At 40.4% G+C, this 25,005-nt stretch overlaps 1 protein-coding gene across 2 annotated transcripts in view; it reads right to left on the bottom strand.

Annotated features, from left to right (window-relative positions):
• The window catches only part of LOC140907012 (eukaryotic translation elongation factor 1 epsilon-1-like), a 157,068-nt gene that overhangs the window by 113,166 nt on the left and 18,897 nt on the right, over positions 1-25,005 (bottom strand). For both annotated transcript variants that reach the window (XM_073332090.1, XM_073332089.1), the window contains exons 3-4: positions 24,222-24,317; positions 13,696-13,771 (exon numbers count right to left, since the gene is read on the bottom strand). In XM_073332090.1, coding sequence (XP_073188191.1) covers positions 13,696-13,771; positions 24,222-24,317 — 172 coding nt within the window. The remainder of the gene's footprint in view (positions 1-13,695; positions 13,772-24,221; positions 24,318-25,005) is intronic.

Here is a 25,005-nt window from a genome sequence, read left to right as displayed (position 1 = left end):
GCATCCCAAACTCCTGGAGTGTGGCAAAGATGTGGTGGTGGGGCATGGACCCAAAGGCATTAGCCAGGTCAAGCCATGCTACCGTGTTCTGCCTCTGCGCCCTTCTGGCCGTTTCGATGGTGATTTGGAGGATAAAGTTGTGTTCATAGCAGCCCTCGCAGGACATGAAGCCTTTCTGGATGGAGCTGATGGCTTCCCCACTCATCAACCACTCCCTGATCCTCGACGCCAGGTAGCTGGCATAGAGCTTGTACATCGTGGAGCAGAGGGAGATGGGCCTCCAGTTGCTGGGGTCATCCCGCTCACCCTTCTTGTATTTACACTGCTACTTTTAGCCCCATAGCCCAAGCCCCATGAGCTCAAGTCAGTTGACCCAGGCTCTGAGACTCGCTTTTCCAGGGTTTTTTATTTTTTTTTTGTTTTCAGTGTACATGTACTCTGTGTGTCCCAGGCAAATTCTACCCCTCCTTGCTTCCAAGCATTAGAATCCAGCTTTCCCCTTATTTGCTAATGGGAAAATCCTGTAGTTGAAAGACCAAGAGTTTAGAACCATTTAATTTCTAGGACAGAATTTTTGTATCATGAACAATGTCAGGTTCTGAATTATAGGATTGAACCAAGGGCAAATATGGTGACAGATAAGTGCGTAAATCTTCAGAGCTACGATCCTGAAATTATCCCTGTTCTTTGTTTTGCTTTTTTCTTTAAAAAATGCTTTAGTTGTTGCTCCAGGTTCCTCCTCCCCCTTTCCCGGCTTACTCAGACAATCTTGTCTAACTTATTCGCAAAGCATATTTAAAAAAATTAAGGGAGACTGCGGAAGGTGATTACTATAAAAAGACAATATTTGTGGAGCCACTACCTGTCAGTTTATAAGAAGTAGTCATCAAGTCTTAAAAATATGGAAATATCTATGGCTCGGAGCATGAAAATCAACATATGTAGTCATCATGTATTTTTTGGAAGATTTACTATACAAACTCTGTCACTTTTGCCTTGCAATAGAACCCGCTTTCTCTTTTAGGGATCATTGTGCCATTTGCTATTAGTGTTAGCAGCATTCTGGATTACAAAATCTTCAGATTAACATGCTGAATCCTGTCATTTTTCCCACAGGCTGTCTAGCAATAATAATGCACTAAAGGATTGTTTCATCCAAGTGGCGGTGTCCAAGTCAAATGCTGGCAACAGGCAGGGAAACCCAAACCTGTTGAGGCAGACTTCTCCTGAGATACAAGGAATTGAAATGACATCCCTTAAGAGAAGGGGGTGGGGGACATACTGTATATGAGCAGAATAAGTCCATGGGCTGCATCTGTGATGGAAGACTGAGACTGCAGTCATGATAGTTGGAAGTTTGTGGGCCGTGATGCTGATCCTGGTCAAAGCAGGCCCGAGGCTGTACTGTTTGGAGTAGTGCCTTGTCAGATTAGCTGTATGGCTACTGTATTTGATGCTCAACCTGGACAGACAGGCCTGCCAGGCAGAAACTGCTCAGGCAGATGATGTTAGGGAGGACAAAAATTATCCCCTGCAAGACTAAGAAGACAGATGACACCCAGCAGGAACAGCAAGCCAAATCTGTAGAATCCATAATACAGCTGGCTAGCCTTAGGCTGCCTGCCTCTTTGAAGTGGAATAGACATCACCGACGAGCTGTCAAATTAGATCACCAGGCTGGAAACGCTGAAAAAGATTAGTTCTTCCAATAGAGAAGAGAAAGTTTAATAGATCAAAATCTTCCTAAAGGGGCCAAGGTAATGTGGGAGGGGAAAGGGGAATCCTTAAGATGTAACAATAAAAAAATACTAACCTCCCTCCTCCCTGCACAGTAAAGATGAGCCTGGCTGTGTTCTGCAACAATAGGAAATATTATAGTCACTACCAGTACATGAAATAAAGGCAAAGTCTGCAGGAATGTGAGCACAGAAGCAACAAGTAATTTTCACTGCACAATCAAATTCTCTTTGTTAGCTATGATACCCCTGTTTATTACACTAGAGGTGGGACCCACAGTGTTATAAATCCAGTGCACAAGACATGAAGCCCCTGTGCAGATCCAAAAACTTTGTTCAGCCAAGAAATACATGATGCAACTTTACGCCCATTGCAATAAAATTCACCCTGAGCTCAAAGAAGGGAAAGGAGTATAATTCAGTTTCAATAAATCAAGAATAAAATGAAGATTGCCTAATACATAGAAGTGTGCTCAGATGTATGGAGAATATGAAACTTAGATCTCCAGAAACAGAAGCAGTAAGATGAGCTAAACGTGGGTGCTAAGAAATATTGGTCTTTGGGGGCAAAAGACAAGTGTACTAATTTATCAAACAGGCACATCTCCACAACTTTTATATTGTCGATAAAAACCATGAAATATACCTGAGTTTAAAATAAATAAATAAATGATGAAATGGAAAAGTAGAAGGGAAAATGAATAGGTATATACATTATGTCTCATTTTAACAGTATCAATAAAATAGCACAATTTTATTTACTTATTAGTTTACGTACACACATGTATAAGAACAAATTATGGCCAGACTAGTACACATGTAGTTGTGGGAAGGGCATAGCAAGCCCTCTCCTCCCAGTAGCACATCCATGCAGCAAATAACCATAATTCAGCTGCAGGAAACTGGAAAGCACAGGGAAGAGAAAAGATGCTAATGACCCCAGAGACCTGTATAGGTAGAGACATAACTTGACCCCTTCGAACTGGGAAGGCTGACCTAGGTGAAGTCTTTGATGCATCTGAAGATTTTCCTATCAATCATTATTATCTATGGGACTACTTTCAACTTTCTCTGGTAGTTCTCTCTGCTAACACTCTTGTGAGTTACTTGCCTTATTTTTTTGCAATTCGACAAAGACAAGGGGGAGTGACCCAGTTCCAGAACCCTCTTCCTTACATGCCCCTTTTGTGCATGTTGTTCCTTTCAGAGGCCAGGTCTACACGAGGAAATTAGGTTGGTATAGCTCAGGGTGGGGCAAACTTTTTAGCCCAAGGTCCACATCGGGGTGCGAAACTGTATGGAGGGCCAGGTAGGGAAGGCTGTGCACCCCAAACAGCCTGGCCCCCACCCCCTATCTGCCCCCTCCCACTTCCCGCCTCCTGACTGGCCCCCTCAGAACCCCTGACCCACCCAATCCTCCCTGCTCCTTGTCCCCTGACCGCCCCCACCCCAAACCGCCCCCCCCAGGATCCCACCCCCTATCCAACCCCCCACATCTCTCTGTCCCCTGACTGCCTCCCGGCCCCTATCCACCCCCCCTAGGACTCCCATCCAACCCCCCGTTCTCCGTCCTCAACCGCCCCAGAATCTCTGCCCCATCCAACTGCTCCCTGTCCCCTGACTGCCCCCCGGGACCCCCTAACTGCTGTGCGCGTGCCGCCGCCCCCCACTTACCATGCTGCTCAGAGTGGCAGGAGCTCACAGTCCTGCTGTCCATGCAGTGGCATAACTGCGGGGGAGGGGGGACAGCAGGGGAGTGGCCAGAGGCTAGCCTCCCCGGCCAGGAGCTCAAGCACCAGGCAGGATGGTCCCACAGGCCGGATGTGGCCCGTGGCCCGTAGTTTGCCCACCTCTGGTATAGCTTCATCGCTCAGAGATGTGAAAAATGCACACTCCTGACTGAGGCAGTTAAACCCATCTAATACCCAATGTAGACAGCGCTAGATTGATGGGAGAACTCCCCCATTGACATAGCTACTGGCTCTTGGGAGGTGGAACACGACAGAAAGAAAATGGAGAATGATGAAGGAAGGAAGGAAATCATGAAAAGTGAGCATGTTATACCACTACTGTGACTTAATGCTTGAGATTATGTGCCCCTCTAGTTGCTGCCCCAGTGACTATGACAGTTTTATTTACACACAGCAACTGAGTTCTTCTTAGCTCATGCTTTGGTGCCAAAGAACCCATATTTTGATTCCTGTTGATGACCATTGTGTCTGTGTGAATGTGGTCATGACTGTTAGACGATGCTGCTTCCTGAACAAAAAACCTACACTGGTTTCATAATTATGTGGAGTCCTCCATCCTCTCACATCTCTCCTTCCCACTCATCTCCTCAAGTCTCTTCTTTCCTTCCCTACACACATTACACATTCACATGTTTAATTTGGTTTGGCCTATAGATTGGAATGAAGAAACTCCTCACTCAGAGGTTTCGAGACTCCCAAAAGTAGGATCTGGTCTGACTACCCCTACAAAAATTAAATTACATGTAAAGACTAAGGAAGTAAATCTTATATAATTATGTATTTCTAATATACCAATGGGGTATCTGGTTACCAATTTCAACTTTGTCGGAAAGTGGTGATCATCAGCCTGATTTTGGTCCACTGGGAATCAAAAGTACAGTAAGTCAACTCAGCATGATAAACGGAGGTTTAAGTGCACACTAACAATGATCACATTTATTCTTCTACTGAATTATTCAATTATTGAAAGGTTTTCGTGCAGTGCTATCACATCATATGGCAGCAACCTTAAATCCCAGAGGCACATACTTAAAAGACCATAACATGTCAGGCCCTTGACTAAATTGGATCAAACAATTATGCAATAATAATAATAATAATAAGCAATGATGAGATGCATTAAACAAGAGCGTCATTGTTCATGAAATGCTATGAAAATAAATTCATCACATCATTATGGTCATCATCATAATCATCAGTTTGTGAAGCAACAAAACAAAGTAAAATACCATCACACTATTTATTGCACCCTTAAGTGAACAGAAGTTTAAGAAAGGGAAAGGGGAGGGGAAAAGGAAAAAACTACAGCACTTTTATTGAGGTTTAGTGAGTGTATAATGAACTATTACAAAACAGAAGCAGAAGGACAAGGAGTAACTGTCTTTAAAGAGAGGAGCATTTATCCGTCTGCATTCTTTACAGAATTATCAGAATGTCAACTTCACAGAGATCATCTACATTAATAAATAAGCATCAGTTGTACATCATGTGAAGGTTAATTTTATCTTTAAAAATGCACCCCAAACAACCTTAAAGCCAAGCTGCACTATTCATCATGTTTTCTCAACATTCTCTTATAAGCTTAATTGCCTCTAACAATCTAAAATATAAGTAAATATAGAAAATAAATCAATATGATCTAATTCTATCAGTTTTTTCTTAAGGCAAAAAGTACTACTAACCCATCCTTTTTCACTCCATTCTGAAAAAAATCCTAAGTGGAGAATAAAATTAATCAAGTATTTTAACAGTGCTTGTAATGCTGAAGTTAGAATATACGCTGCTTGAGCAAATGCCTTTCCAGCCATTGGGAATAACGTTCACTTTACTAAATCCCTTCTAATTCCACATTTCTAGGCACATTTTTAAGACAGAGTGGCAATAATATGATACATAATCACCTTTATTTACTGTATTAGTTTTCTGGTAATATTTGTGATATTTTTAACCTTTTATTCAGTATGATGGTTGAACCTTCTCCATTTCTATTAGCTGAGAGGAACTAAAACTGACAACACATGTTGGAAGGCGTAGGATGGTGGGAGAGTGCTGGATCCATGCGATGCAGTCGAGATGTTCTAGGTGATGTGGAAACCTCTTTGGGGATCCAGGGAAATTTCAGAATAAGAGTGGATGGAGATGGAAAAGAGCCACAATTCTGTAGCATGTTCTCCTCCAAATATCTGAATGGGCATTAATATTGCTCCAAACAGCATTAACTCCTCTGGTTTGTTTCTGCAGCTGCTACTAGACAGTCATAGGTAGGGCCCTACCAAATTCATGGCCGTGAAAAACGCATCACAGACTGTGAAATCTGATCTTTTGTGTACTTTTACCCTATACTATATAGATTTCACGGGGGAGATCAGCCTTTCCTGACCCAAAAGGGAGTTGTGCGGGAGGGGGAAGGGTGGTCACAAAGTTATTGTAGGGGATTGCGGTATTGCCATCCTTACTTCTGCGCTGCCTTCAAAGTTGGGTGGCCAGAAAGCAGCAGCTGCTGGCCAGGTGCTCAGCTCTGAAGGCAGCACCCTGCCAGCCGCAGCACAGAAGTAAGGGTGGCAATACCATACCACTCCATGTTTACTTCTGCATTGCTGCTTTCTGAGCTGGGCAGCTGGAGAGTGGCAGCTGCTGACTGAGGGCCCAGCTCTGAAGGCAGCAGCGCAGAAGTAAGGGTGGCAATACCATACCATGCCATCCTTACCTCTGCGCTGCAGCTGGTGGCAGCTCTGCCGTCAGAGCTGGGCTCCCAGCCAGCTACCGCCGCTTTCCAGCCACCTAATTCTGAAGGCAGAGCTGCTGCCAGCAGCCGCTCAGAAACAAGGGTGGCAGTACTGCGACCCTCCCAGACCTGCCTTTTGGGTCAGGTCCCTTACAGTTACAACTCTGTGAAATTTCAGATTTAAATATTTGAAATCATGAAATTTACAATTTTAAAAATCCTATGACTGTGAAAGTGACCAAAATGGCCCCTGAATTTGGCAGGGCTCTAGTCATAGGGTGAGCTGGGAGAAGGGGCTCCAGCACAAAATGCGGTGTGGTGGAGAGCAGGCTAGAGGTTCTGTAATTTGGAGGGTCAGGTTTTTGCGGAAACCTGGAATCCATGGGTTAAGGCCTACACCCACATCTCCTTTGCAGTATAAACCCCTCCCACATTTTGGGGTTACATGGGATTAACAGCCAGTTACATTTTTACATGTATGATTTATGTTTATTACATAAACTGACTTGTTTACAGGCAAAAATATGCTGAGCTATGCTACAATATTTTTTGGCAGGGTTTGTTGGACAAAGTTTATTGAAATTGCTTGCATTTTTCACTTACATTTAGTTACATACTCAGTCCACCACTTAGCTTTTTGCTAATCTTCTGCAACCTTGCCCCTACAGCTCCCATGACTGACCATTTTTCATTCTTATCTCACTGATATTTGCTCTTATCCCTACATGAATGATAAAGAAAGAATGCCACTTAGCCAAATGGTTTGGGTGACAAATATATTAGGATAATCGGGAATTAACAGATGTAGATTATGGAAGAGAAATGTACTAGGGAGACACTAGCAATTCAATAGAAAAAGCAATCTGGTATGTAGGCTTTCAACCAAAGGCAACTATACTATATCTGTTCTATTTTTATTTATATAAAATTAGAGTTAGGGCCCAATACTGCACTTCTGAAATAGGTAAAACTCCTTTAAAGACTTCAATGGGAATTTTGCCTGAGTAAGAAGATTCTTGTGGCAGGAATTTGTTTTACGGTTCTAAAAATATAAATAAATACTGTGCACACTAGTGCTTTATAATAAATTACATTAAAATACCAAAGAACATCCAAATTGCAAAGTCAAGCACTGAAAAGTTTAGAAATGACAGAATTGCCCATGCAACCTTATTTCAGCCCCCTTTTGTGCATGCAATATGATACATGATCACATACTATTCTTTTTCACAGGACCCTTGCCTCATTTAGTGCTGAGGAGGGACAGTGCTCACTGAATGGATAGCTATTCAATATTGTGTTTTAGTCTCTGCATTCAATGTGGTCCTCTGCATTATTTACACCATATCATCCAAACTCTGCACTGAATACAAAGTTATTTCTTTTCCTCATGAGCTTTTCTATAATGCTTTCATCATAGCCTCAGTTCTGAGGTGAGGTGGCATTATTATCCTCATTTTACATTTGGGAAACAGGCACCAAAATGGTGAAGAGTCAACTAATTGTGCTTCCAGTTTGAAACACAGAGGGCTTGATTCTTCAGAGTACTTAGCATTTGATGGCATTTTGTTTAGAGCAGAACTCCCACTGACCTCAGTGGCGGTTGTGCATGCTCAGCACTTCTACAATCAGACCCTAGGTGTCTCAAGCTGAGTACTACAAAATGGGGACAACAGTACATCCCTACCTCACAAAGGCGTTGTGAAGATATACACAAAGATTGTGAGGTGCTCAGATACTATGGTAATGGGGAGCATATATATAGATTGCGGAAAACTGTGTCCACCTGTGAAAATGTTGGTGTAAGTCACTCCCCCAGCGTAATGTAGGACTGTGGCAGAGGCAGAGATAAAATCCAACTCTTCAGGGTGGCATTCAACTGCTTTAACTATGAGACTCTCTCTTCTCCCCTGCCTTATTCACTATATCTCTTCCAACTTCTGCAACAAATGAAATGAGTCCTACAGACAACAGTCTTCACTACACAACTCTGATTCATTCCCCACAGCAGGTCGGTCCCATGCACTGAGTAAGGCAGGGGTCCTGTGGAAAAAAATGTGGTCATGTAATTAAAGACTGTGATAATGCATGTATACAAAGGGGCTCAGTTAAGGTCACAGGGGCATCTTTACATCTGGCATTTCCTAACTTTTGAATGCTTGACTTTTTGCAACCTTTCTTTTTTTTTAAATAATTTTTTAAGATGGAAACATTTCCATCATGTGGAATCACACTGACTCCCTAAATGGGTTATTAGGAGGGTTGGGCTCTTTAGATCCACCACACAGTTGTCTACCCTTTAGCTAACAGAATAACTGGTAGCAGTAGAACACAGATTTCTTTGTGGACCACCCACTAGAGGGGTTTCTCAGCTATTTGCAAGACAGTAAAAGAATGTTGAGACTCAGGAATAATGGGTTCCAGTCCAGGTTTTACAGGAGAATGTGCTCCAGTAGTTAGACCTTTCTAATCCGGTTCCTCCCAGCCTCTCCCTGACCCTTTTGTTCATATTCTTCTCCCCATACCTCAGCTTCTACACCCATTTCCCATTTTTTGTTCTCTTCCACAGTGGCATCCCCACTCAGTCCCCCTCCCTGCTCCTACTTCTGTCCTGTTTCTCCCTATCCCCACCCCAGCTTCTGACCTCATCCCCCCACCTGTTCCTATGTTCTATGGGTCCTGCCCCTTCCTCCCCAATCCCATCTTGTTCCTGTTTCCACCCTGTAATTTTTTCCACATCACCCCCATATTGGTGCACATAAAATTAATGTGGTAAAGGTGGGGCCAAGAGCTTTGGAATGTGGGAGGGGGCTCAGGGCTGGGGCAGAGGGTTGGGGTGCAGAGGGGCTGAGGGCTCTGGCTGGAGCTGGGGGCTCTGGGGTGGGGCCAGGGATGGGGATGAGGGGTTTGAGGTGCAGGCTGCCCTGGGGCTATGGCAGGGAGAGAGGACTCCCCCAGCTCTCTGCCCCCACAGCAGCACCTGGGCTGGCAGGGAGAGGTGCTTCTCCCCCAGCTCCGAAAGGTCAGGGCTGGCTCTTCCAGGGCTGCGGCAGGTCCGGGGCAAGAGGCATCTCTCCCCGCCACAGCCTGAGCACCTGTGCGGCACTTAATAGGCTGCTGTGCCTCTGCACAGCTTAGAGGAATTTAGCTCCCATCACATCTTCTGTCTGTCCCCTCTTCCGCAGTTCTTTCAGATATAGCAAAAGACAGGCACATCCCTGACAGCAGGAAGAACACTGCCGAATTCCATGTTCCTGATCCAAACCATAAGAGTGCTAAATGTTTCCCAATTAAACTGTTGGAAGAATTATTTTTCTTAAAAGAGCAAATACAATGTATTTTTCCCTAACTCTATTCTTGGAAATGGATGAACCATTTTACCTGAAACTTTCCTAAAACAAATTAGCCAGAGGCAGACATCCAAACATGGATAATTTCAGCCCAAACAGTTTGAATTTGGCAAAGCTCTGAGCAATTGAAAACAGGGTCCTATACTGGGAAGTGCTGTGTAATCTTTGTTATCGATGTTGCAAACTATGCCACCTATAATTAATAATGAGCTTCATCATCCTGTTCTGTGATAAAATCAGCAAGAGGAGGAATTTTCCAAATCCCTGTGAGGATCTCTCAGTTCACCCCACATCATTCTGTAGGAGTTCGCTTCCTCCCACTTCGAAAAGGCCACAGGGGCCCACTGCTGATCCTAGGGGATCCACAGGATGCCAGACATTCACTTGGGACCCTGTTCCTCAGGCCTCCCCTCATCCTGCATTCTTGGTAGTTTTGCTCCACTGGGATTGCACCAGGGAGACTCTTGACTATAACTGGTCTCAAATTCCTTAGGGAGGTGAGGGTTAGAAGATGTGTAGAAAAGATAATAGTTAATGTGATTCTGACAGACAAGGTGCCAGCTCATATCAAGGCCCCTGGGTCTCAAGTGAACACTGACATACATAGGTGGAACCAGTCTGGCTCACATATGTTAGTATTGTTAAAATTGGTATCAAAGTTCTACAAATGCATTTAGACTTTATGGAATGCTTGTAAGTTGATACATACATTAATCTCACTTAAAATATTTGTAGCCCATGTTACAAGGTAATACGTAAGTGTTTGCTCTGTAACAGTAAATCACCAGCCAGGAGAGAAGCATTACAAGCGTGAAATACTAATTTGACATAGGTTTTTCTCCCCTGCCCAACAAAAGGCAGCCCATCAACACCAGACAACCCACTGTGGAACAGAGGACAAAAGACTGTTCATTGTTTCTCCCCCACTCCCATCCCCTCATGAAGAAGAGAGGTGCAACTGAATTCCTCCCAACAGCTGAACTTGCATCTTGAAGCAGAAGGGAGGAAGGAATAAAAGGCCCTAACAAAGATTAACTATCTTTGTGTTGCTTGGACTCTGGGGGGCAAGGATTACTAAGCATAAGCAAGAGATCCTCAGTACTTGGCCTGAGTAAACCCTAAAGGACATATAGTGCTAGCTTATTATAGAAGCTTCTATTACCTTTTGAAACTTAAAACTGGAACTCATTTCTGTGTATGTGTTTACTTGCTTTAACCTTGTAAATAACTTATTCCCTTTTCCCCAATTAATAAATCTTTAGACAGTTTATTATCTAAGATCTAAGGTGCAACTGACCTGAGGTAAGTGACTGGCCCTTTGGGAGTGGGAGTTATTGTCAGATGTTCAGCTGCCCGTGTGTTCTCCGTGTGCTGCCCCAGCTCTGCGCAGACAGCTGGCACAGCAGACCTTGAGCAAACCGCCCAATGACCATAAAATCTGTTAAGGTGCGAAGGTGATTGTTCAGGTTTATTATCAGCAAAGCATGGTCCTAGCTCCCTGGATCAATGTTTACAATTACACTAGCACATGTATGCCCGTAACAAAGGATGCAGCTCAGTCAGTGGCAGGACTTTCCACTACCCCTTCAGCTGGACAAAGACACTCCCTCTGAGATACATCTTTATACACCAATTCAAACAAGTTACGTATCACCCTTGACGTATCAGGGTACTACCCTCTGACATATTAGGGTGCCACCCATTGTCTTATATCTGTAGGTAAGATCAAAACATCTCTATCCATCATACTGACATCCTGACCTTATCCTTAAGAGGGCAGCATGTTCCTGTTATCTTTGGGGAATGTGTTTATCAGGGTGTTCTGATACCCCCCTCTTGGAATGTGCTTGCGTAAGTGTTTTGTGCCTAGCATCTCATAGGAATGTGTGTTTTTGCAATATCAATCTTATGCTTGCCAAATTCTGCGAGCAGGGCCTGCCTCTTGCTCACAACTTAACTCAGCTTGATATCAACAAGGTTTTGACTACTTTAGCCCAGGCCTCAAGCCTCTGATACATGGGCTTATGTTTCAGGCCCTCTTCCTACTACAGGAGTAACCTGAATATTGCTGTGATCTTCGGTGTAAGAGACCACCTAACACAAAGGCAAGTTTAGTTGGGTAGCAAGACAGATCGGAATCAGGGCCGGATTTCCAATTAGGCACTATAGGGGCACCTAAAAGTTAAAACTGGGTTAAAAGTAATTTTTTATGGGAAACACAAACGTCAGCTATAGGCGGGGGGGACACTGAAGATGCTGTGCCTAGGGACGTGCAAGATGTAAATCCAGCCCTGATCAGACTTCTCCATGTTAAAGCTGTTAATAGTGCTTGAGGAGTTCACACTTGATAACAGATTGGTGAAATCTAAGTACAGAACGCTCAACCAATTTCAGGTTTGCGCCCTGCTTCTTAACAGTCTTAACAGGTTGGTACTCATGCTCCTGAGCCACTACAGGATAGCATGGGACCAGAGTATCCCTCTAGTTTTATCCTGAGCCCAGCATTGCTCCCGTATTAACCAAGCCATAATTATTTCAAAACTCAAAAACTGCACTCCATGAGGCAGTACCGAGAGGGAGAGTGAGCGAGTGTGTGTGTGTAGTTTGAAAGTATTTTTCTATCTAGCATAATTTTAAGAGATTCCATATAAAAAGCTATATTAAAAACATACGTTACAAAATGAAGGAGCACTAAAGTTAAGAAATGCTAGTATTAGTGTTTCCACATAATGCAGGATATGCATTCCACAACTTCCACATAAAGGATATGCATTCTGGTCCAGATTCAGTCAGAACTGTAGAAACTAAATTATACAAACTAAACAATTGTTTCAGTACCTATTTATAGAAAAAAAGGACAATTGACTGAAAGTATGCAGAAGGTAATGTTAGGCAATTAAATTATGCAACTCAGTGCATTAATAGTGCTAGGTATTTCCATTTTAGATCACTAATTTCCAAAGACTTGGAAGAGCCACATATTCACTAACCCAAACTATTAAATAGCAGTTCACATCAAAAAGATTTTAATCCTACTTAAAAAAAAAAAAACCACGCAGAACATTTTTTTCCCTCTCCATTTTTTTAACCCACAGAAATTAAATCAATGCAAATCAAAAAATGACTTTAGTAAAGTACCCCATTATTGCCTTAGGAAAGTTGAATACATTTTTAAAAATCATGTTTTTAGAGTTTTCAAACTTGTATTTCTTTTTGGAGGGAAATGTGCAAACATTCTGAAAAAATGCACAGGGTTGCTTACGCAGATTTTACACTTCTGTAACTTTTTCAAATGAAAATTGTCAGGATTCATTTTTGGGAAATAATGTCAAACTTAACATGAAAACCAAAAATTAGCTATTGCTTCTACCTGGTCAGAGTCTAAATTCCTTTGTAGCCCAAGTCACAATAACCAATGCAAGTGATTTTTTTAAAAAGCTTATTTGAGTTCAGTTATTTTAACTTTTAATTTTCTACCAAAGAATATTTTAAGAAATAAAAATATCACAACCAAATTAAGACTAGACTTTTTAAATAAATTTATTACATAAATATTGTTTGCAACTGACACATTTATCTGTTCCCTTTTTCACATCCTTGGCACACAATATAGCTCTTACCATAATATTTACAAAACAGGTGTAAACATCCATGGAAAATAAAATGAAAATAATGAAGTGCTAAGTATGTAAAAAGTCAATAAATAGCAAAATATTGAAGGACAAGTTGTTCATTTGTCTGATATTAAAGATTCAGCTATTACATGGGTAAAAAAATAGTCCCCTTAAAAAAAAAAAAAAAGGTTAAAACTTGATTCTTGATTCCCATTTTCCACTACTGTTGCATTTTAACAAATAAACTATACTATTCTTTTACGAAGTCCAAATCTTAAATGATAGTTACTCAACGCAATTTCATTACTTTAGGCATCAGCTGTTCTGGTTCACATAAGGAAGGTTATACATCTATGCTTACAAGTTAGTGATTTTGAAATATGCAGTTTTGAAATCCAGACATTTCCCATTTTTTCAGTTCCCAATCACCCTTCCAATATGGCACTGAAGACCCCTAATGGGCATTAGTATACAGTCTGTTCTTCATGAAGACAACATTAGACAGATGTTGCCTGATACCTGGATAATGTTGAATGTGATTAAACCAGCGAGACACATTAAGGTATTTCTCCTTCTCTTGCACTGTAAGCTCAGCCTAAACAAGGGAAGAAATAAAAGATGTTAAATAATCATATCCCTATTAACGCAGAAACATAAATTACAGGAATAAAAAATAGTTTTATAAAGTCAGTTCTTAAATAGGATGAAAAATTATGACAGTCTAGCAGTGCTGTACATTGATTTTATATTTTTTGGTTGTGGACTTTTAAAACCATATGTTAACTTTATGGAAATCTGAAGATTTTCAACTATAATTTGCATAATTCAACATAAAACAGAACTGGAGGCTCAACTGTACGGGATTAAAGGAGAGATTACAAAGCGTACAGGCCTGGTTCTTGTTCCAGTACCTCTAGGAAAGTGAAGAAAGGCTGGAAATTAGCATGTTTAGCAAGGGATTACTGTATAGTATCCTTAGGAAAAGTTCTGAAAGACATACAAGTAATCCTCACTGTTGAGCTCTTGTCTAGGAAGCTGTCTGGTGAACTGCAGTCTTGCATCTCAGGCCAATGCCTAGTTTACATTTTTAAAAAGCAGTACTGAAGAGACGGATGGACTGTTTCCAAGCATATTCAAGACAGAAAGCAATTAAAGGTATGCTTCTAATTTTTTTTTTTTTTTTTTTTAACCGTTTGATCTAAGAGTGTCAGCAATAGTTGCTGGGTGTATTTCAACAATGCTGGAAAAATGCATAAATGCAACAATAATTTATTTTCTTTAGATGTACTCAGATTACTAGTATCTAGGACAAGTGGCATCATTCAAATCACGACAACCAAAAGCTATAGATTGAGGATCTGTCCACATTAGAAATATAACCATGAATTAGCAGGGTTGTCTGCCATGGTTAGAGGTGCGATTATGTAGCAATCTGCACCCTGGCACTAGCACCTAGTGCAGCTGTGATGAAGCAGCACAGAACAATGTCCTGGGAAGAGAGTTAGCAAGTAAGAGGGAGCTCAGAATCCATGTGACGGGTAGAGCCCTGCGCAGACACAAAGTTATATCTGCGGGTAGAAACTGGTATCCACTGAATCGCAGGGCTCTCTCGGGAACCGCAGTGGTGAAAGCAGCAGAACATGGGTCTGCCACTCCCAGGACTCAGCGCCCCATGCCGGCAGCTCCTTTTGCGAGGCTGTACAACCCCCAGCCCCATCCTCTGACGCAGCTGTACAGACTCCAGACAGGAGACGCAGTTATGCAGACAGCTGTGGGGAAGGGATGGGGCGGTACAGCCACACGGGAGGAACTGCCAGCGCGGGCCCCTGGGAGTGGCAGCTGCACATTCTGCTCCTTTCACCGCTGCGTTTCCCAGAAGAGCCCTTCAGTTCAGTGATTACCGATTTGCATCCATGGATATAAATTTGTATCCATGCACGGCTCTACTGACAGGGAACTGGGAAAAAGCTATTGGAGGAGGAGAAGAATGGAGATATGAGCTAGCGGATGAACTGAAGCCCGGGTAAGAGGGGAGGTGATAAAATAAAAGAAGAACAGGAGAATAAAAGTAAGGTATTGGGAAGTGAGAAGGAAAACTGGGAAGTTTTCATGTCAGAACCAGGGGAAAAAAGGATCTGGGTATGTGAGCAGGCAGACACTGTTAGAGAAAGAGAAGTAGAAGGAAATACTCTCTCTGGTACATCTGCAGATTTTATCAAGGGGAAAAAAAACTGAAAGGAAATATAATTGGTGGGGGAAAAAAAGATCAAAAAGCTGTGTTTGATTAAAACAGATCCTGAAATCAGTAAACAAGAAGCCCACCCACAAAAGATCTAAAGCAGGGGTCTCAAACTCCTGGCCCACGGGACATCTGCGGCCGGCGAGCCTCCCCAGTGTGGCCCACAGGACTCCAGCAGTTTTCGGGCTGGGTCTCTCCCTTGGCCCCACCTGGGCGCTCCTCCCCCAGGGGCCCCGGCAGCGCAACAGAGCGGAGCAGCGTCTGCCTGCTCACTCCAGTGGCTGCCAGCCCCTCCCTGCAGTCCCGGGGCAGGGCTGTGCCTCCGTACGCTGCCCCCACTGCCAATGTGAGGCTGCGGGGGTAGTGCCTGGGGGCAAGAGCGCACGGAGGTCCCCCGGCCCACCCTGCCTTGGAACCGCAGGTAAGCACCGCACCCCCCTACCCCAGCCCAGAGCCTGCACTCCCTCCCCCTTCCCACACACCCCTCCCGCAGCCTGCACCCCAGACCTCCTCCCCCACCCAAACTCCCTCCCAGAGCCCAACCTCTCACCCCTACTCCCTCCCAGAGCCTGCACCCCAATCCCCTACCCCAGATGACCTCCTCCACCCAAACTCCCTCCCAGAGCCTTAGGCAGAGGGGGCAGAGTTTTGGGCGGCGGGTTCTGGGCAGCATGAGTGACATTATTGGCCCGCTGGGAGGATTTGAGGTCTGGCATTGGCCCTAAGGTAAACTGAGTTTGAAACCCCTGATCTAAAGTATATGAACAGAGCGAATGACTGTTTGAAAATCTATTGAAGGAATACAGTTCAAAGGTGCCTAATGGACAAGTGAGGGTCACTAGGGCCTGCTTGTGGATAAACTCAGTGAAAACAGGTACAGCCACAGGAACATCAAATCTAAGGAACACTTCAAGTCAAAGAGAAGCAAAGAACAGGACTGCAAGAGTGGAGCTGGACTTACCACCAAGGAAAGGAGAAATTGATTCTTCTCTGAAGTGACACAGTATATTGCTCTCTTGTTCTTAACAACAATGCATTTGGTACTAACTGCACAGTGTGTACAAGCTCACAAAGGTTAATGAGTTGGTAACCTATAGTTTATTATTATAAGTAGCAAGTCATTAGTAAAGTTCTATATTATTTTTGCTCCTGGTAAAATTTTTGGGGTCTCCCTTATAAAGTTCTAAAGATTTAAGATTATCCCTTTTGTCTTGGTTTGCGCTTCTGCCACGCCTTACAATTAGGATAACCTTGCCTAGCCAGGTCACCACATATGTTCTACATTTTTAAAGAGTTTTCAAGTTTTAAAGACCTTAGGGTTATTGGAAGAATCTAGTTGTGAACGTAAATTAACTGGCCATGGGAAGATGAAACTAGAAGGAGCTTCCAGGGGGTAAATAGCCATTATGCTGACTTTATATCCTCCCTCCTTGGTGCTCGTGTAGTAGTTGTGAACATGATTTATTTACGATCAGCCCATCAGTAACCATCTTAATAAACAGCTTTAAAAGCTGCCTCAATGTATGTCTGAAGACTGGAGTAGACACACAGCCAATCCAGAAGAAGGACTAGAGAGGTGAGCTTTACTCCACTTTTGCATTCGTTTACATTGCAAAATTCTTGGTTGCAGTCAAGAAATTGGCCCAAGATTCTCAATGAAATCTAATTACCACTACATTTTCTTTGAAGTCAAAGGCATGGGAGACTCACTGAAATTCTGACTGTACTGCTGGTTCTTCACGGTCTATTCTCCTTTCAGCAGGATTAGGATTTCACTACAATCATCCCACTACTATGTTGGGTTTTTTTATTTTTAATTACCCTTCCTAGATCCTCCATTGTCAGCCTAATTTCCAACATGCTTTACAAATGCTCTGTTCCCTCTCCACATCCTTCCATATTAACTGACCTAGTAGTGAGGGACTCAAAAATTGATTAAGCCCAGAAAGGTAGACAGCAATCTACTATGAAGGGACCAAAGATGATCTTCAGTTGAACCTGCCATATCAGACTACATATGCAGGTGCAGATAGAAGCTTGTTTTCTTCTTCCAATCTATGGATAAAAATTAGGTGTGCGAGAATGACATCTATTCATTCTAAAAATCTTTAAAAATATAGTGACCAGAATAATCAGTTCAATTCACTAACTACACATAATGTTTCCTTTGTTTATGGAGTTTTAAATCCACAACATATTGTGATAAACTTTTTTCAACCTGTGTCCAGCAAATTTACGGTAGTTTATTTAACACAAAAATTAAAGTGTTTTTGTGCATTTTCAATTGAATTTCCATCCAAAAAGCGCTTTATACAAATCAAAAGTAACAAATTAGTCATCTCGTAAATAAAGAATGTTTCATTCACCATTTTCTAACATAATAGAAAATTGAAAATTAAGTATGTGAATAAATGTAGATTAAGCTATATAACTGCTAACAAATGTTTATTGAGCTACTGTATCCTCCTGGTTAGCAAACAAAAAGACAATTTTAGTATGAAGGCCATACTTTAATTGCAAAACAACATGTTTTAATGGTTACCAACCAATAAAAAAAAATAATATCAACCTCTCTCAAGAAGATAACTAAAAAATATAATTAAAGTTGATGATTTAAATCAATCCATGCTGGTCAGAGCAAATGTGAGTATTGTGCTAGAGGAATGTTCCAGCGGGATATTACTGTATCCAAAGATATGCCCTCACAGCATCTGAAGACTGATTGCTCCAAGTTTAGTTTGGAGCTGGAAGCCACACAGATGATATGTCAGCTCCAACTTGCTGGATAATAGGAGCAAAGAGGGAAAAAGATGGAATAATTCTGAATATTTTCAGTAGCTAGAGTCTCAAGCTGAGCTTCATCTTGTAATAGTCAACTTTTGGGACTGCAAGAGTTGGCCGTAACAGGCATAGAACTGGAGTAAGAGATGCAAAGATAAGAGGGCATGGCGATAATAAGATTGAATGGTGTGGGATAGGAATGGGGAAGAAGAGTAGAAAAAAAGAGAACATTTCCTCTTCATAATATTGATTTTGCAGAGCTGCCTTTGCTGAATTATTGTAACTAAACTGAGCCAAGCACATCTAAGAGCCCAATAGTCCTTTCAGCAGCTTGAAAACAAGTAGATTTTGCAGCATCACTTACAGCAGACACCACACATCCCTAGATAAAGGAACTCATGTGCCAGAATGCAAACATATTACTGACACTATATTTCTGCAAAAAATTCAGAAATTCAAACTATAATCTCCTTTTCTGGTCCATTCCACTTTTGTTGAAACTTAATTAGCAAGCTTGCCTCCTACTGGTGCAGAAAGGTGAAGTCATATTTCTACCCTCTGCATACTGCAACTGACATCACTGATAGAAGTACACAAACACTTAAATCAGAACCCATTTTTTCTGTTGCACTAGAAACACAATTAAATCAGCATTATCCAAGCAGAAAGGAACAAAATTGGTAGGAGAAAAATTTCAGAGACCTGACAAACCAAAAAGTGAAAGCTATTAAAAGCAGCATAGAATAGTCTTTTAATTAAAATACCCTGTAAAACTGCCTGAAGTTCCCATATATTGGGCACTCAATGACATGCATAGAAAAGACACCTCAGATCACGTATAAAAATGTCCTAAATATTTACTGTAGTTTGACACTGGTACCCAATATAAAGCAGCAGTGCAATTTACAAAGCAATGAAGAGTATGGCAAGAGCAATGTGTATACCCTGAGGCCTTACAAAATTCAGTATTTAAAATATAAAACATGCTAAAAATACTAGAACATTCTGGAGCAAACTATGGTATTTTAGTAGCAGCACTGCAGTTAAATAGGTCCTTTTTTGGTAAAAACCTATTTTTAATGGGGAAGACACTGGGCCATAAAATATGGAATTACACTGAAATTTAGCAGACAAAGGGCCCAAGATTCCTCTCACACTAGAAACTCCCAGACTTCAATAGTTATTTCTGATTTACAAAAGTGAAAAAGCAGAAGGATTCGTTCTACTAGGGGCTGTTTAGCAGAGTGAAAAAACAGAGGGCAAAAATATCTATTCTGAAAACAAAACCTCTTGGGGAAAACAAAAGGGCACGATATTTTACCTTATTTACATAATGTACTCTGCTGGTGCAGTATATTAAAAAAGCACTTTGTAGCATGCTCTAGTTTTTACTCAGATCGTAACTTTTAGGTTAATTGTTTAGAGATCATCTCCATGGCATTTTTACAACATTTTGTTATAGATGGATATTTTCTGTTCTTCCTCATTAAATTAGATAATTCCCCCAAGTTAAGAAAAGCTGCTGTTCTGCTATTAAAATAATTATCTGCTATTAAAGCAATTTTAATAGCAAACAAACAGCCACTTAATTTAAGGATTTTTTTAAAGGAGGAAAATCTTTGATATTTCTATGCAGAGGTGATGATGAAGGCTCACCAAAGTAGTCATTATACAATGAGCCTAGAACGGAGTTTCTAAAAGGACTATACATTGCATTCTTCAAAAGGTATATAATTTCCAATGGCACAGTGGTTACAAAGTCTCACCGTCTAAATTCTGTGGGCAAGAGTCTCATCAAGTTGTTTAATGTACCAAACCCATGAGAATAAGGGTATCATGAGAGCTCAAACACTTGTACAAATTGAAAAGTGCTTAGAAAAAACATGGAGGGAAGGGAAGGGCAGGAGGGGAGAAACAGTAATAGCGACTGGATAGTATCTCACTGGGATGACTTGATAAGACACCTGACAAATTTAGCAATACTTTGATTAAAAAAAATGTGATATCGACTTCAAGTCAGATCCTGCAGCAAAGTCAGCAAGACTGTGCTTCATAGAGAGCCACTACATGCAATAGTAAGGATTTATAGGCTCTGACCCCTAGCTTTAAATAGTATTAGTTATAAGAGACTACAGAAGTAAAGGAAAAATGGTAACTCTTTGTTATGGGTGCTTTATCTCTTTTTCTATTTTAATTAAAAAAGTCAGAGTCATCATGGGCAAAAGCCATGGCGATCAGTAAAACATCCCAAGAATCATTAACATTGTTTTGTACCCACAAATAACATTTATTTCCCATTTTGTGTAAATAGATGTTAAAGAGTATTAGCAAATAATTTCAGCTCAGTATTAAGACAACATGGAAGTTTATTAATGGACATTAACCAAAATATTACTGGACTAGGAACATAATGCTGCTGGATAAGTAGTTCAAATATTACTGAACTTGAATTGGGAACTGATTTTTCCTTTTCATACTAAGTTTTTCAGCCAGTTTTAAGTTGGGAACCTGCATGCGAGCGGAAGGCCACCTTCCCAGGTTATTAGATAGAATTCATATTAGAATAATTTATTTATTTGATCTTAACTTGTTTATTTGATATGAACTTGATAGTCTGATTGAAGCTTTTATAGTTTTATTTTTGGTTAGACAGAAAATTCTATGTTAACTTCAGAGGTCGTTTATTGTGTGGTGTATTTTCTTATTTTTAACGTTATGGGTGATTAATACAGTGTATAAACTGGGAGAGTAATCTTATGTCTATTTCTTTATCTCTGGCAACAACACTGAGATGTTAAATAAAACTAATCAGACTTTTTACTGATTAGTCCCCAAATGTCCTCATACAGCATAAGCACAGTTCTAACTTACAGTGTACAAATATAAACGTTGTTTCCATATCAGAGACAATTTTAGTAAAACTAAACTAATAACCCACAGAGGAATTAAAGTTCTTCCTGAAAGCTTGACTGTCCTTTTTGTCCCCTAGCAGTACTGCTAAATTTCTGTTTTCTCTGGAACCCATGATTTAACTTGTCAGCTCTACTCTATTTTTCACCATATTCATCTACCCCCACAAAATGTACTCAAGAAAATGTCTAACGACATGGAACTCATCACTCCTATGTCAAAAATGCAGTCATACATAGGTTTGGAAGAGGCTTCTTGGCTCATATAGTGAGGGGATATCAAACACTTCACATGGTATATTTATGTAGCCTATTTTATAAACTCAGATTCTGCAGAACCCAAGATTTTATTTATAGGTCAGTTTCTAAACCTCCTGGTTGCAAAGATAATTTGTAACACGTGAAATCAACGGGAAAAAGATGTTGTATAGTTTTCACTAGTTTGCTAACAGCCTGAAAATGATGAAAACACCACTTTCTTCATTCACCTCATTGTAGTGTTACCACTACAATAGTTTGAACACTAATATGAAACTGTTTAATTACTGACTGTTAGCAAATAGGGAGATGGAAGGAATTGGAAGTTATTGCCCACAGGGAATAGAAAAGTGAAGGAAAAAAAGGAAAAACAAAACAGGCACATGGAAAGGGAAGAGAAACTGAGAAGCGAGAATAATGAAGCAAAAGCAAAAAAAGTTGAAGCATCAACAGTGCTAAAAACAAGCACATTTTCCCAATGAATGAGGCTGAATGCAACAAAAAGTGTTTTTAGTTTTCCTTATTTATTAAAAAGTTTGATTTCTTCACAATGGTCATACTCTGCCCTTGATCTTTGTACTAACCTACCACTGACAGTGGGAGATCAAGTGTTTACTGGAAGTATGTAATCTGAGGCAGTACTGTGTAATCTGATTCTTTTAACAAATTTCTGGGTGGAGGGAGGGAGAAGGGCAACTCCTTTGTCCTCCTCCCATCCTTATTTCTGCAGCCAAGATTAAAGGGAAAGAGCTGGGAACTGTTCTCTCTTTGGGGGGAGAGGAGGAAGGACATGCAGATCAGCTACCTTCCCAACAGGAAGAAGGGGCTGGAAATGGGAAGAAAGAAAATCTTCAAAATTGCTCACAGCATACTAGCCAATACAGATCCCAAAAGGTGGCCCACAAGACAGGTCCCAGGAGCAGTACTGCATTAAGAAGCGCAGTACTGCATTAAGAAGCCCAGCACCTACCTCCCTGAAGTTTGAGTAGGGCAATGTCATTACAGGTACTCTCCCACTTCAAATAACAAACACCTCCCCCCACATAAAGTTTTAAAGTTCTTATCTGTCATTTTAAATTTAAGTACTGACATATAGCTATGTCCGTAATGCTACAATATTCAAAACAATTTGTTCTTGTTGCACCTAGATTTCCTCCCTATTTGTATCAGGTCTGGGATAACTACTCCACTATTTGCACTTTCTACCTTTTGAGACAGGAAATATCTTCCATGAAATTTAAAAACATTTTTAGACATCAATATTATTCTACATACTTTTCCCAACCAATAAATGGATGGTTGAAGTTACAGTCCAGGAGAACCAACTCATTTGTTTTTACCATATGTTCTATTTCCTTAAGCAATAACTTGTATCTTTTCCTCTTGATTAGATGGTCAACTCTGGAGCAAACTCTGAATTATACATGCTTGATTTTCTTCATCTAATTTTTAACTGTACTCTTATATTCTTGTATCGTTATACTCTTGTATTCTTATATCTGCTATTACTTTTATAGGCAGTACATAAATTCTTAATATGATACATAAAAGGTAACCAATCTTAATGACATAATCATACAATAGAATATTCTATGAGATCACCTTTTTCACACAGTTAATTCCAAATCAACTGATTGTCTACGCTAATATTTTTATAAAATCATCCAATCCCTTTCATTTGCTTGCCTAATCCTTTTATTTTCATTCCTGGACATTTCTCCAGATTGCAATTAAATTTACTCTGAATCAGGACAAGATTATTTTTCCAAAAGCAGCACATTTTATAGTGGTACTGGCTAATCTAGCTTGTTGAACTATCCCTTTTCCTCATGTTTTTTGTGAAAATAATTATTTGTACTTTCTACTTTAGAACTTTGACTAATCCGATCCAGATTTTTTCCCAGGAAGCTAGAACCCATTTTCTGTATCAACATTAATTCTTTATAGCATAGGAAGTATAAAAAACCACCACCTCAGACACTGATTTACCTCCATGATACTACTCCTTCCTTCCTGTCACTACCAGAAGGATCTTGTTCTTGCCCTATTAATATCTTTATGCCTTCTGACTCTGAAGTGAGCTACAACTCTTCCTAACATTGTACTTCTAGCTACATAACATGACCTAACCAAACCAAACCAAAAAAAAAAAAAAAAGGGGGGGGGGGGTTCCCTCGCCTGCATTTCATGGACTCTGTGCAACAATTCTTGCTTCTTGTAAGCAGCAGTTCTCCATCCTAAATTCATTGTTTTGTTTATCATAATGTATTATCAAGTCTTATCAAATCCTGAAGCCTCAGCACCCTTTTCTTCAATAAATAAATCTTGTCACCACCACCTTTCTACATCCTTCTAGCATTTAGCTTATCTTCACCTGCACCTTCTCAGATCAGGTAACATTTCACCAACGTTATCAAGATCAAGGTTTTGTCTTAATTTTTTGTCACTAAGTTCTTCCAGTTTTATCCATTTGTTTCCTCCTCCAATTCTGTGAATGGTAATGGTACAAACTTTTGCCACCAAGCTAGAATAGTCAGGGAATAAAAGTCACATATAGTGTCCTTATATCACATTATATAAAGGACAGTTTTAAATCTATTTATCCAAAAACTACAGATATGACACTCCCTTTGCCCGTTCCACAGCTAAATACTACTTTAAACAGAGGGCCACATTTAAAGGTAAATTAAATCTGAAACACTTCCACAAAACTCTGCCCTTTTATGAATGTTAATTACAGAATGGAAAAAGTAGTATTTCTACTTAGCTAGCAATCTTCTAAAACAAGAAATGTTTATTACTCACATGCATTAATGATTATGATGGTTATAATAGAAAAGTAATTAAATATTACTTACTATGATGTGATGTAGCCCATAATACATTAAAATATCTGCTAAGGTAAAGTTGTTTCTGGCAAGGTAGACTTTGTCTTCAAGGTATAAGTTAAGATCCTAAAAGAAAATAAAAGAATTACAAAGTCAATACAATACCAGTTGGACAGAACATTCATGCAATTAATGATATACCCTCCTAAGAATTAGAATTCTTGAAAAATTACCTCTTAAGTCAATTTGTATCAGTAATAAATTGTTAGCTAATCACAATAGCTGAGAATAATTAAGACCATTTCAAACAGAAAAGACTTTGTTAAGAACTGAAGTTGAAAAGCAATTCAGTGAAGCCCAGCTAACCCCAAAAATAAATTAAAAAACCTTAAAAAAACCTCTAAATGACAGTCTGTAAAAGTACAGTTAAAGGATCCAGCTAGTTCCCCCACAGAATATAATCCTTCTTATTACTAATAACTCACTCCACTTGCATCATCCATCCAATTTTAACTTTCTTTGTTCTGTAACGGAAATGTGTCACTGGCTGTATATTTTAATTGATTTTATAGCTATTGTTTGTAAGATGTGCAAAGACTGTGAAAGAAATAGCTCCGAAGTACAATCAATCATGTAAGAATTCTGTAAATTCTCAAAGTCATGTATTGGTATAGAAGAATATTTTAAGATTATAATTTGGAATTCTTAATCCACCTATTTATTATTAAATGAACTGATTACTTGATGTAGGTTTATGGAACTACTGATAGATAGATATATCTATGTACACAGAGAGAGAGAGAGAGACACACAG

This window comes from Lepidochelys kempii, chromosome 2 (genome assembly GCF_965140265.1).
Source record: "Lepidochelys kempii isolate rLepKem1 chromosome 2, rLepKem1.hap2, whole genome shotgun sequence".
Classification (NCBI taxonomy): domain Eukaryota; kingdom Metazoa; phylum Chordata; order Testudines; family Cheloniidae; genus Lepidochelys; species Lepidochelys kempii.
Note: the sequence above shows the minus strand (reverse complement) of the source record. Positions and strands in the feature narration are given on the sequence as shown.